Source organism: Strigops habroptila, chromosome 4 (genome assembly GCF_004027225.2).
Source record: "Strigops habroptila isolate Jane chromosome 4, bStrHab1.2.pri, whole genome shotgun sequence".
NCBI lineage: Eukaryota > Metazoa > Chordata > Aves > Psittaciformes > Psittacidae > Strigops > Strigops habroptila.
The window spans coordinates 6,348,788-6,363,042 of record NC_046358.1 but is presented as its reverse complement, the minus strand read 5'-3'; the positions used below and the strand labels follow the sequence as shown (position 1 = coordinate 6,363,042).

At 37.8% G+C, this 14,255-nt stretch overlaps 1 protein-coding gene across 13 annotated transcripts in view; it reads right to left on the bottom strand.

Annotated features, from left to right (window-relative positions):
• The window catches only part of PHF21A (PHD finger protein 21A), a 130,110-nt gene that overhangs the window by 83,182 nt on the left and 32,673 nt on the right, over positions 1-14,255 (bottom strand). For 7 of the 13 annotated variants that reach the window (XM_030482158.1, XM_030482166.1, XM_030482167.1 and 4 more), the window contains exons 3-5: positions 12,653-12,788; positions 8,076-8,108; positions 5,959-6,045 (exon numbers count right to left, since the gene is read on the bottom strand). In XM_030482158.1, coding sequence (XP_030338018.1) covers positions 5,959-6,045; positions 8,076-8,108; positions 12,653-12,706 — 174 coding nt within the window. In that variant the 5' untranslated portion in view covers positions 12,707-12,788. The remainder of the gene's footprint in view (positions 1-5,958; positions 6,046-8,075; positions 8,109-12,652; positions 12,789-14,255) is intronic. The other 6 variants (XM_030482168.1, XM_030482163.1, XM_030482169.1 and 3 more) reach the window with 1 other exon arrangement.

Sequence of the window (14,255 nt, the reverse complement as noted above, 5' to 3'; positions counted from 1 at the left end):
GAAAGATGTAGCCAATGAGGCTCAATTAAAAAAGTTCTCCAGCTGTATCCAAATCTGGCTTAAATACAGCATGAACTCAAAAATTAACAAGTTGTGCCAAAAAAATCAGTGCTAAAGGATGGGGAGCAGGGGGAAGGTGCGGAGGGTGTTTTGTTCTCTTTAATGATACCATGAAATGGTCACTCACATTTCCTAAATTAACTTACTCTGGTGCTAATGTATATTTAGGTATGCAAAAATGAAGTTCACAAACCAGCAGTGAGGAGTCTAGGTGGAGTTACACTAAGAGAAGAATGGGGAATCCAAGTTCAGATGCCAGTATGGGTTTAATCGTGATTTAATCATTACAAAAAGGTCTGAGAAAGCTTAGCAATATTTCAGTCATATGCAGATGATTATAATATCAGTTTTGCAAGAGAATTCGGGGCAAAAGAGGCAGCAGGGAGAGATGCATGCACTCTGCCTATCTACAATCATCTGTACAACGTTCAACATTTGCTTCAGCCAGTATATCTTGAGAATATGAAAGATGATAACTTAATGAGAAGTCATTATATTCACATTTTCACACAAAATTTGGATGCAAATTAAATAAATACCAAAGATTAAAATAGTAAGCTCATGCAGATTTCTCAAGCAAACATTCACCTTCTGAACAGGTGCTGTTCACACTGATCAGAGGGTTCAAAAGGGTCTGATGATTCACAGAGGCTGTTAACTTACTCCTCCTGACATCCAGATAAACCAGTAGCTTTTGACAGGAAGAGTGACTACTTCAAACTGTCTAAGAAAGGAAACTATAAATAGTCAATTACAGGAGGAGGAGGCAGATCTGAGTGTATCACTACAGGGTTTCATTATTAAAACCAAACTCTGTGAAGGTACAAAATTGTTTTTCATGTATTTTAAGACTGCTTTATAAACAGTTGGCACAAATCAATGCTTGCAGTTACATGGAAATTAGCATATCTTTATCATTCGTGCCATTTACTTAAAGAAGATAGGTGTTTAGTAATACATACAGTTAGGGATAAACAACTGGAACTGAAATTAAGCATCACCTGCCTCGAGTTATTTGTTACCACACATTCATATTGCGCACTTTCTCCATTACTGACAGAATAACTGGCATTTTAATATGCCCTTGATGGACCTTGGGGAAGAGAGGGATTAGAAACTCCAGACAAAACTGGTAGGAAGAAGGAAGTGACTTCATTATTTATTTCCAGCCCTAAACTTCTCATGGTATTCATTAGGTGTATCTACAACATACAGGCATATCTTACCCACCCTCCTTATATAGAAGCATTTCAAAGTGCTCTTTCCTACCCATTATCTGTACCCGGTTTCCCTCCTGCTCTCGAGCTTTCCTGTGCTTACTTTCCCCTCACCAAAACCCTACCTTTCATCTTCACAGAATACGATGGAAGATGTTTCAGGTACAATTTTCTGATAATGTCTTCAAAAAGCCTCTATAAAAATTCACCTTTACTATGATTGACAAGCATTCAAGAAGAACAGTCTCCCAGGATGAATTTATGCACATTACCAATCTTTTCATTACTCAGTTATGGTACCTGTAATAAATATAGCAACATTAATGCTTAAATCTATTCCTGACATCTTTTGAAGACTTAAATAACAAGTTTCCTTTGTCAGTCTAAACCACGTGTTTACATTTATTCAACTATATAAAACTATGGTTAAGTTACACTACCACTCTTAAAATCTCCCCCGAACTCCCTATCCCATTACTTACTTATTTAGAGGCAAGGTTAAAAGGAGTCTCACCCTGAACACGCAGGATTTAGAATAACCTCAACTACCTCCATTTGCTGTAAACTTTAAATAGAAGCAGAATTCACTAGATTTGCCTATTCATAATAAAAGAGATAAGCTCACTTTTATAGCGTGCTTTTTTCTCATTATATTCTACAGCTTCAACTACTCTCCACAATAAAGTGTGTTCAACTTTTTCCCCCGTGAAACATAAACACACAAGTATCCCTATGCTAACAACTATTTGAGTACTTTTCCATACAAGGGTATACAGCTCTTCAGAAATCAGAATAACAAAAGGATCCACTTTATTCTTTCCATGTCAAGAGCAAATGCATTAGAATACTAGTCGAGATTTCACAAGACTGTTTTCTTGAGATTCAATGAATTTCACTGCGACTCCACTAAGAGACCTTTTCATTTTCCTTTCAAACACAAGGGAAAGAGCCACGCTCTTACTTTAGGATACGCTTATCACATCTTTACCGTAAGGTCAAGAGACCATCCTGGAAGCTTTCTTCCACATTTAAGGTAGAATGTTGACCCAACTTTTCCACAAAATGGGGATAAGGACAGATACAGAAATTTCTCTGCATTTACCATGATATTCCTAAAATGCGTTTGTTTGCTGCCCACTTCTTTCTTTATGTTGCTTTAAGCAAATACACATCACTTCTCCTTGTCACTGGAAAAAAGTGCTGTTACAATACATACTCAATGATGACATATTACAAGATCATATTATAACTTTTTAATTAACTATGGAGAGAAAGCAGCAGAAAAAAAGGTGTTACTTCAAGATTACATCTCTCCTGCTCCTTTACATTAGCCCTGCTCTCCTTCCGTCTTTCACTGGCATCACTTAACAACCTCCAGTCCACCTCTCCAAAGTAAAACGAGTGCACAGTGGTAAACTTCCTCATGGAGAAATTCAGGAATACATTCTTTATGTGAGCATATTTAACCCAGACAAAAGAGGAGTAGTGATAGGTAATTATAAAAGTCTACAAAACAGAATACCAAAGGAAGACACTCTCATAGAATATAAGGTGAAAGAAAGAGTGCTGAGTCCTAAAGACTCCGACTTTCTTACAAAGACATGAAAATATAATAAAACAGTGCTACACAGCAAAAGAATTAATTCCTATTTACAACCCAAGCTTCAACTTGGCAATCAAAATTGTTTTGCAAAAAGTGACTCTTGACTTCTCTTTATTGGAGAGCAGGATGGGGGAAGAAAGAGAAAACCAGTTTTAAACCCCCTGCATTCAGGTTTCCAAACTGCAGCACTCACATTTATAGCTGAGGAACAAGACCTTATTGCCCCCAGATTAGAAAAGTAAGGCAAGCACGGTTTAGAACTCCACAGTAATAACAGAGACGAGCAGAGGAAAATTACTGTCTGAAGGATTCATGTTTACTTGCCTTTAAATGCAGGTTATCGTCAAGTTTTTTCCTCTTTTTGTAGTTTTTCTTCCATAAGCTACCACAATCAGCATACACTGCTCCATCAGCTCAGGTGAAACAAATCAAAGCATTTATTTTCACCTCATTCACATTTTCAAAAAGCATATGAACATACGACACCTTCTACCGTAACAGTTGAACCCTGCATCAGCTAACAAACTCCTTTAGGTTTAAGCCTACACACTGCACAGCCTACTTGCTCTCTTTTTGTCCTTTGCCAGATCTCTTCAATTTCACAAACTTCCAAACAGAGCTGCCATTATTAATTCTCAGCAAGAAACCTAAGCCACACTGAATCACTGCAGCGACTGGCAGCAAGTGTCTGTGCTACTCTCACAATGCTTCAGAAATGGAGAGAAGTCCTAAAGCAACTAAAAGCTTTTAGCTAACCTACCACTGACTTGGTTCTTGCACAAGTCTTCATGCAACTTCATTAAACAAGAGAGCAAAGAAAAGGCGTTCATTAGGCTGACATAATACTGCAGAAGCCAGAAATACTGCAGTATTCTGCCTCTCAACATCAGGATATCAGCTCTACGACACTGTCAAGGAGTAGGGACAACCACACAGGCTGGAACTTGAGCTTTTAATGAAGTGTGAAAAACTAATCAAACAGTGACACTCATGCCTCCTGTCACTGTCCAGAGTGGAGTTAGGCCCTCAGAGTTTATTCTTTGGACGTCACACATCAAGACTACTTACTTGGCTCTAAACAAGAGTAGAGATAACACATTTTGCACTCCTCCTTAGAAATGCACTGCACGACGTAAAGCATTTATTTACTATGCAAAACTGCACATTTCTCCATGCTGTGTGCAAATTAAATTGTTGGATAACATTCTCCCCATAAAACAACTGATAATAATTATTTTTCCTAAAGAGAAAATTAAGTGAGAACAGGAGGAAAAAAAAAGGGCTTTGCTGTAGTCTCCGAGATGCTGCTCTGCACTGCTAAGCCACAGATGTCTAAACTACAGAGTCCTGCAAATACAAGTGAGCATTTCTCTGCACTGGGAAGTCGTGGGGCTTTCTTCTAGAACTCACATTTGCCATGCTCAATGCGTTTTAGCAGCCATGCTACTTTAACACCACTGTCATCTGGGACACTGGCAGCTCCGTGATCCAGTGGTAGATATAACAATATATTTAACCATCAACAGAGAAGTTCACTGTTCTACTGATAATCAAAACCATAAAAATACAATGAAGGAAGCTGGACTGTGACTTCGTATTGACTGTATTTGTTGTGTGGTAGAAGAGAAGTCAGAAACTTGTTTTTCAAAGTCTTTTGGAAACTTAGCCCCTGTTCATCCCACAAAAAAGTGTGCTTTAGTTCACTGAGCCATGATTTTCAGCAGAAAAGATAAAGTTGTATTAGTGGTGATGGGTAATTGAAAATACATGTTAGTACAGACCAAAAGTTACAGTAGGAGACGCTCACTCCTTTCTTACCTTCCCACCGCACTGCCTGGCCCTGCTGATCATGTGAACTGGTAGTCAATATGACTTGCTTTGTGGCATCAAGGCAAGCTAATTCCGAAATTACCATGGGCCTCCAGAGCTTACCAGAGAATTCTGAAGTCTCTTGCTGTGAGACACAGCCACATGCAGAGCCTCATGCTGGTTTTAGAGAATAAATCGTCTTCAGGAGAGGCATGCCACCACATCAGCAAAACCTCTGTTTTTATTGAATTAGTACTCTCATTAAAAAATCATTTTCTTTATTATCCTTACATGTTCCTTCCTACACTCACTCTTCCACTACTAAAACGTACTATAATTGTTTAGTAAACAATTTGTAGATAAATGTTAATCACTGTCTGCCCGTTTCCTTTGGAAAGGTAATTCTCAGAACAGAACACATGCAGATAAACACAGATGAATGCAGGTATCTACATGTGACACGGATGCATAACTCTATGCTTACCTATGCACACGTTCTTTCCCCTCCTCAAAGGTGTTATCTATTAACCTAATGGTTCTATTACTCACATAATAGCAATAGAATTGACTGCTCGAGTCAGTATAATTTTGGAGGGCAGTTGTGTATGAGGATTTATTTCACGTGTTGCTGTTTTGTTATCTTAAAAACATGAGAACCAGTTTTGTGGATCTCTCAATGTTACTTATTTTCCTTCTAGTTACCCACAAGACATATCTTCAAGTTCCACAATCTTTCTATTAAGTATTCGGTTGTAATTACTACTTACACTTTAGACCTGTCAAAGCAAATTCCTACTAAATAGCAAATGTAAGACAATTGTAGTATAATTTATCATGGTAAAAGCACACAACTGATTTCCAAATGTCTATTATGTACCCATAACCGACATCAATTTAGTTGATCTAGACACAAAGAAAAATTCCAGCATACTCATCCAGACAGTGTGGACCAACTTCACCTAAACCAGACCAGTCTGGTTTAGAACACGTTTCAAGATAATAATAAAGGAAGTGACAAAAATCATTCATTTTCCCAGCTCCCTTAATATAAAACATTAGTTTCAACACAAGAAAAACTGAAAATCAGCTGCCACTGATTACTCTAGTTGCTTGTTGGATAGAGTTGCAATAACTCAAATCAAATATAAATCATCAGTGTCTGTTTGCCCACACTTACTTCTGCACTTAAAAATACAGCAGCTCTCTTGGAAGCTGGGAAAAGTGAAATCTTTGGAACAGGGTGTTAAAAATACATCTCTGTTTCCCTACCTGTTTCTCACTCAGAGCTGTGATTTTGGCTTGAAGTTCATGAAGCTGTTTCTTCAAATCAGCGTTCTGATTAGAAAGAAAAAATATCTGTGAGAAAGATATTCCATTTGTTAACAGAGAGTAGTAGCAGGAAGGTGGTTTGTTTTTTGTTTGATTTGTTTGTTTTGCATACTGTACTACAAACACAGCACCTCTGGATGTACACGTACAGCCAATAAAATTCAAGAGGCTCAACAAAGCCTTGCTTAAGTCACTGAGTGCAACGATAACCAGAGGACCTTTCTAGCACTCAGAGAGACAACTCAGTTTGGAAAGAAGATTTCATTAAAACATCCATTAGTGCTTACCACATTATAAAGCACGTTTGCACATTTCATCAAGCTTACAAATTAAATGAGAAATGTTTGTTAAGATATAATACAACAGCATTATATTGTTTACAGTAGCATGCTATGATGTATTAGCTAAAGCATTCTCACTTATGCTACTTATACAAAGACATTATCATACATCTGACTGTGTAGACCATCAGCAAACGTATCTATTAAATCTTACTTGACACACGTGTCAAACGAAGGCAAACATTTCTTTATTTCTATGTACATTTATGCCTTAGACTGTATTTAAGAGAATTACATTTGTATTAACACATCAGTCATATCAGCACTTTGCTTACAATAGCACTTTCTTAAGTTTAAGATATGAAAGCCATAAGCATTCACTATAAAGATGCAGTCAGAAAACTATTTTACCAGGATTATTTTTTTCTCACTAAAACTAAAATATAAAAATCTGTCTTCACTTTAAAGCCTGTGAAGCTCTGCAGAAACGTGACAGGGAAGCGAGATTCCCTGAGTTCTTCTCTTTCCCCCCACTATTTTTGTTCTCATTTATGTTGTAAACTCTTTACACTAGATTATGCAGGTTTTCTGTGCTGCACAGAAATACTAAAAAATAGTTCCTGTCATTAGTACCCTTAAAGGAACTTCGTGCTCAGGACAACTTCCCTATTTTTATATTCCTCTATACAGCTTTGAAATGCAGCCTCAGCTTGTAGAGTCTTCTCCAATATAGACACAATTCTAGCAAAACCAGATACTGTCCAGTCATCCTCCCTTCTTCTACATTCCACTTAATAATCAGGGATTAAAATGCATTATAAGCATTGGAAGCAGGGACCAGATTTACTCTTCCTGAACTGAAAGCAAATTGCCCTGCAAGCTTACCATTGGCAGACTTGCCCAACAAGTAAGAGTAGCAGACCTTACCCAGATGTCATCAGAATAAGTTAGTTCTAGAAAGCAGATTTTCCAATACCTCTCCCTGCTCATCCCTCCCTGTCAGGGGTCTACCTACTTAACTGTCGCAAAAAAGCTGTATTTGCACTCCACTGAGCTCAGAAAAATATATGCTCATAAAATTACAGGACATTTAGTGTCGTATGGGGATGGAAAAACTTCATAGCAAGCCTCAAGTGAGCTGCCTTTTTCCCTCTAGTCAACATTTCAGACTGGTTAGAGAACTCCACAGAACTCCTCATTCAGCACACTGGAGTGCTTAATTGCTGTGCAAGACAACCCGGTCTCCTTCCACAGCCACTGGGAAAGGGATGAATTCTGCTGTCTATGTAGAGCCTAGTTATCCAGCTTCAGTAGCTGAAGTTGGACACCTAAAACAGGCAATTTGAACACAGCTTTAAGCTACATGCTCTATTTGGACAAAATTTCTTGGACAGAATATCCTATCTCTTCTTGTACAACCTTCTGATACTCAAAAAAAAGTGAGAGCAAATTCTAGTGCTGGCAGATTTTACAGAGAGGAGCTACCAATAGAATCAGAAGCCTACTGCTAATTTAAACTGCACCATAGTCTGAAAGAGTCGCATGATTTAAACTATTAAGAATATAAGGCAAAAAGCTCCATAAAGGTAAAAGTTTTGGGTTTGTTTTGAACTATCAACAGTCATTGTTTAAAGAGTTATTCATAACAGTTTTCTTCTAAACACTGTGACAGCAGGAAGAACATGATTAAGAAATACCTACAATTTTCAAGCTTCATGCACTTTTATTTCCTTTATTTTTAAGGCTAAATAATGCAACATAAAAATCAATAGTTACCTGCGGATCTTGCTTCATTTGGGCAACCAATTTCTAGAAAGAAAAAGAGATGCGACACCACAATGAAGATTTTCATTACGGATGTTGTTTAAAATTCAATATTTAAGAGTTTAAGAATTTAAAATGCAACATTTTTAAGAACTTTTGTAAAAGCAAAATATTCAGTTTCCATCATTTCAATAGCAAGGCCTGTAATCCATCATTTCCAAACCCATTCTAATTAATATAGTAAGACTATTGTACTAAGCCACCACTTTTGCTCTTTTTCCTAAACAGCTCTTGAACAAGCGATGCTTTTTTAAGGACAATTTAAGCCAGCTGGGTAAGATAATCTAATGGCTGTGTCTCCTCTAGAACTGCTGCTGCCTTTGCTTGCAGTCACAAGAAACACAAATCACAAATAACTGCTGCAGGCACAAAAGCTGTTTGTATATTCAAGAGCAGAATGTTTCAAGTACTAAGGGTCCGTCCATGTGTTGGCTTGGCTGGTATCACATGGAAGACCCATGTTCCAAAGTATCTTTGCCACTTTTCTCCCTCAAAGAGAGATTGAGATCATTGTAGAATAGATGCCCTCCACATCCAAAGGAAAGCAGACAGATGGTTACCATTCACTATTCTTCCTCCTTCACTTCCTTCAGGCAGCTGCAGGAGAATGCTGTGTATTGCTAAGCAAAGAAGAAGTTACCAGACTGTCACCAAAGAAAACCAGAGCGCAGGATGAAGATGCACTGTAAACAAAAAATTCCCAGTTTCTTTTTTGGTTACAGCCGCGTTTATTCATCACATTTCCACGTCCCTTTCACATATGCAAAGAACCATATAAAGTCTGTACTTTCTTCCCTATTTGCTCTTCAGAATCAGGAAAAAGAGTGAGAAACAGAAGGACAAAGCAAGAAAAATATGTTTCATTCCACCTGCATTGATACCACTCAGAGAATTCAGACTTCAACAACTAATTAAAGTTTATTTCATTTCCCATCCTAAAAATAGTTTTAATTAAAAAAAGCATAACACAAAGATAATTCTGCATCAGACCACAGGTTTACCTGCTGCATTTTCTTTTAGTACTAGCCGATAGCAAGCAGAAGCATCAGCATGATGCCTGTGCTGGACAAGCACACAGCGTTATCTCCCATCTTTAAGGAATCTATATCTCTGATGTCTCTAAAGATTATGTCTTAGGTTTAACAGCTAGTAAGACATTTCTTCTTCCATTAATCTGCCTTAATTACTTTTGGACTCAGGAAAATACTCAAGATTCTGTGACAATGAGTTCCAAAGTTAAAGCACAGGACTCTTACGTAAAAGCACCTCATTTTTCTTTTCAGTCTGCTCCTGACAATGCAAGTGTGAGGGCAAATAAAACTATGGAAAATCAGCTTTGACTCAAGTCAAGAGGAGTTGGAAGTTGGACTCAATGATCCTTATGGGTCCCATCCAACTTGAGATATTCTATGATTCTATGACTGTTCCTCTATTCATCTTCTTTCTACATTTTTTTCCACACCACATATTCCCCCCATCAGTCATTGCTCACCACATTGGAAGTCTCCTCATACACCAATCAACCCATTGCTGTGCTCTCTCCTAGCACTCTTCCCTGCACTTCTCTCATTTGTTTCTATCATCTGGAGACAAAGTTTAAAACTGCAACATTCAAGTACTCTGTACTGCAAGAACTCCTTCGTATTGCCAATAGCTACTTCACAGCCTGCTATTGCAGATGTAAAGCCAGGACTGCTTTTCCAAAGTGCACCACTTGGCATTTATCTACACTGAATATTATTGTTTTATCATGCTGCCATTCAGTGTCACAGAGCTAAGGTGCTACATTACCCTTTTGCTTGCATGCTTAGCTTGTTTTTCCTCAGTGCTTTCTGCCAGATCAGAGTTTGAAGAGCAACAAATCTGTTAGTTTTTATACAAAGTCCTTGTACAGACTCAGCCACAAGACAGTACAGTCAGTGACTGTAAACTGTTCATCAAATATTGCTAAATCTACGGATCACACAATACTGCATCATCCAACCATAAGAAAATAAAAATATAATGTTCTCTTGCACTGACCCCAAACACAAATAAATTTAAGGTATTTTAAAACCTACTGATCTTTCTGCTATGAAATGAGAGAAGCAAAAGGATGTTTTAGGTTCTCTCTGCACATCAGCTCAAGGAATCATCCATGAAACCCAACCCTTCTATGAGAATAGCTAAATACAACTCCTTGAACATCTCTTGTGATCAAAGCTGTGAAGAGCAAACTGTTTCAAAATAACATTCATTAAGCCAATAAAGTATCAGAATTAACCGTTTGTCCTGTCAGGACAAGCAACACAGCTTTGACATGGAAAATGCCTGAATATTCAAGTTGTGCTCTGATATAGCAAGTGACCTGGTCAGACTTCATTTACGGAGGATTCTTAAATCATTGAAATGAAACAAAAAAATGAGCTTTTTTGTTTCATTTGAAGAACTCAACACCTCCTTTGGGTCCTTACTGGTAGTTCAAGATACACTTTGCCAAAGCAGCAGCATAAACCTTCAGGCAGAGTTCCGGAGGTGAATTGGAATAGGCAGGAATCAAGGAGCTATTCTACAAGCAGACAATACAGTCACACTGAGCATCCTTTCCACAGCTATATGAGCAGTCACAGCAAAAGCTGAACTCTGTATGCTCATCACAGACACTCATCCACCACTTACAAGGGGATGGCAAACTATGGCTGTAGGAGTGTTGGCAAGCTTTTTTAGAGAGTCCTCAGAAAAAGAAATACTAGATAAGTAAAAGATGACAAGTGAGACAATTCTCCACAATCCTGAGCACTGCCAGAAGAGGGTATATATTGTATTTCTAAATTACAAAATCCAGCATTTAACTTGAAGATTTCTTTTTGTGTGTGTGTAAAACCAGTTTCATTTCTATCAGTGGCCATTTGACAAGCAGAGTAGTAACCACTCCAGCACAGTTCAAGAGAAGTTTACTGAAGCACCCAACATGTTGCTGCGAGTGTTATTTTCCACTGTAAACATTTAGACTTCTTTTTTCTTAGCCTTGATTACAGGAACATACAGTATCTTGAAGAAAAAAAGACAGCTTTCTGCTATAATGGCTTGTCTCGTTTCAGCAACTAAATCTAAATTTAATTAAAGTTGATCTCAGTGCAGAGCTCACTTCTAATGAGGACTGGGCAAAGCTAAGACAAACAGGGTCAAGTAACTTTGAAGTTGTTAAAAAACTAAAAAGTCCTTTTGGACATTTTCCAGTCTTCATCCCTGTTTGTCATCATCATTATGAACAGATGCTAAAGATTACTGAAAACTCAGAGTCTTAAAGTTTTTTGTTGAGCATAAAGGGGAATGAAGATGCACACGAGGCAAATGCTGTTCTACAAACCTAAGTATGACTAGTGTTTTGATCACCATACAGCAGACAAGACTTGGGAAAAAATACTTACTGGCCTTAAGCATTTTAATGCCTGCGGCAAAATGCCACAGGCAATCTCTGAATTTCTTACCCAGAAAACTTCACTGAAATTTTGAATGCAAAGGCCTTGGAGTTTGAGGAGAGCAAAATACTCTGTAGTTCTGGAAATTCATCTTTAGCTTTTTCAAGTTTTCCCCCCTAGCTGAAAGTTGTATTTAGTTAAAGCAGACAACGCTTCAGTTTCCTAACCCACCTATTCAATTTCTTGCACTCTGCTCATCATTGCAGCAACTACTAAACAAGCCATCTAGAACACTTGTTTAGACAAGCTACCAGGTAATTTGGAAACATCTTCCAACTGTTATATGATAGGTTACACTAATCAGTATAACTTATCTTGTATTTCTCTTATCCACTGTGTAACAGTTGTGAGCTTCAGATATCCAACAGAAACACTTGGAGAACTGTCTTTGGAAAAGGTCTCATTGATAAACTTAACATTTCAAGTTGGCAGCTACTCCGTGTTTATGGCTAGAGGAGTTTTGTTCCAGGAATTAACATGTGTATGTCCTAGAATCATAGAATGGTTAGGGTTGGAAAGGACCTTAAGATCATCTTAAGGGTACTGGACCAGCTACCAGTAAAAATACCCAAAACAAAAATTAGAGCCCAAGCACTACATTTTGGTTAGCAAAACAACACAATTACAAGTTTAGAAGGTACTACAGTAGAAGACACTCCAGAGAAGCACCAGGTGAGACTACGCAGCACTATGTCATTTCAAAGTTCCTCCACCCTATTCTTCCACTGCCAACTAAATGCTGAAGTTGGCTTCAGAACATGAGAAAAACCTTCCAGACAGCAATTGCTGAATATGGAGTTTTCGGGATGTTTTTATCACTGGTGCAAAATATTAAAAGGAAAACAATGCCCACCCACAGCCTGATATAGAGATATTTCACAGTTGCTAAAAAGCCAACAGGTGGTGGGGTCAAAATGCAGAGTATAAAATCCTAAAGTAGTTTCCAGCTTATAAAGCATTACTACAGCTGTAGTGCTATTACTTAATGCTACCGTTAGTAGTAATACTATCAGCAATACTAATGCTGCTTTAAGTTGAAACTATAAAGCAAGAAAGAATACAAATTACCTGGTGAACCTGAATTTCCACTTTCAGAGCCTCCTGTAGAGTCTGCAGCTCCATTCTCTACCTTCTCCACTTTCTCTAAAAGTGTCTTTGCTGATTCCAGTGCCTTTAGTTTCTGGTTTCCTCTTTAACACCAGTGCTATAGAAAAATAAAGGTTTTCTTTTGGTTAGTGAAGGGCAGAAGTCAAGAAGGAGATGATAACAGAGCAGGAATTCAGTAGGGAACTATATTCAACTGCAGCTTTCTAGCCTAAACACAAACAATCTTTCCAACACAAGAAATCTACAGGCTGTATGAAATGCCTGCCTTGGAGTCATTTAGCCAAATTTGTTACTTCCCCCATATCCCAAAGTCGACATACTTGTCCCTTATCTAAGTTTGCAGGCAGCTATTTCCTACCAATATCTTATTGCAGTTGCATATGAAATTAGAAAAATTTAACTACCGAGAATGTTTTAAAAATCTGGGTAGATGAGAAAATATTCTGGAGACTAAAATTCTGCAACCCCAACAGCAGTCAATTGTTAAACAGAACGTACTGCATTAACATACTTCCATGATACTATAGAGCTGTTCTTAAATGGGATGGTCCGCATGCAATTTGACAGAACAACATTAATATATTAATAACCCACTGCCCAAAGTTTGTGCTGAGTTAGTCACTTCTGGTGAAAGCTATTTTGAAGGAACACAAGATTGATCTACAGCAGCAGAAGACTTTCTCAAAACCATTAATTTTTAAGTCTTCTTAATCCTGGAAGTCTACTTGTAGAACGTGAGTATGAGTTTCCCATCTTCATTTGTACTACAAACAAATTAATCCCTCCGACCTCTGACATAGAAAAGCTTTATCAGCCATACTTCTAAAAGCCTTGGAAGTTGGACAAGAGATTTTTTGCTCAGAAATATGTTAAATGTATCAGCTTCTGAAATAGGATTAAGACTCCCATATGCTCACACATCACAATGGAACCGGTGTAAAAACATCTCTAAATACACACACATAAAAGTCATCAGAAAACATACTATAGCAATATTTCCAGCCACCACCCATTAAAGAAAATTGCTGGAGTGTTAAAATAGTTCCTATTCTTTTATTTTTTTGAAAATTGCTCCCAATTATTGCTCAGGTATTGTAGCCAACTCGGAGGCTTTCATAATGGAGCCTTATTGTTTTCAAAAGGATATTGACAGTTTAGATTAGACATGTAGGCTGTAAAAAGAGAATAATTCCCATAAGTTAAAGACTTTTAACGTTGTCTCACCACAGTAAATTGAAGTGCTGGACAAGTGGGGGTGGGATGGGAGGGGGGGTGTTTGGTTATTTAACTTAGTTATTTCTCTTTCCAAAGAGAAATATGTTACAAAAAGAGAGGACTACAAAGGGGTTTAAAAAGCATTATATTTAAACTCATTCTGTCAGTGCTGTCTGCTGTTGGCTTAAAGTTACTTATTTAAATCACAAAGGCTTGATCAGATTTTCTAGTCAACACATGAAATGACCTTCTGCAAGGGCCTCTCCCACATGTGACACAGATGAGCAAAACCAGCTGCCTTTGCAGCACTACCCTCTATAAAATTGTAATTTGTATCAAGGGATACATG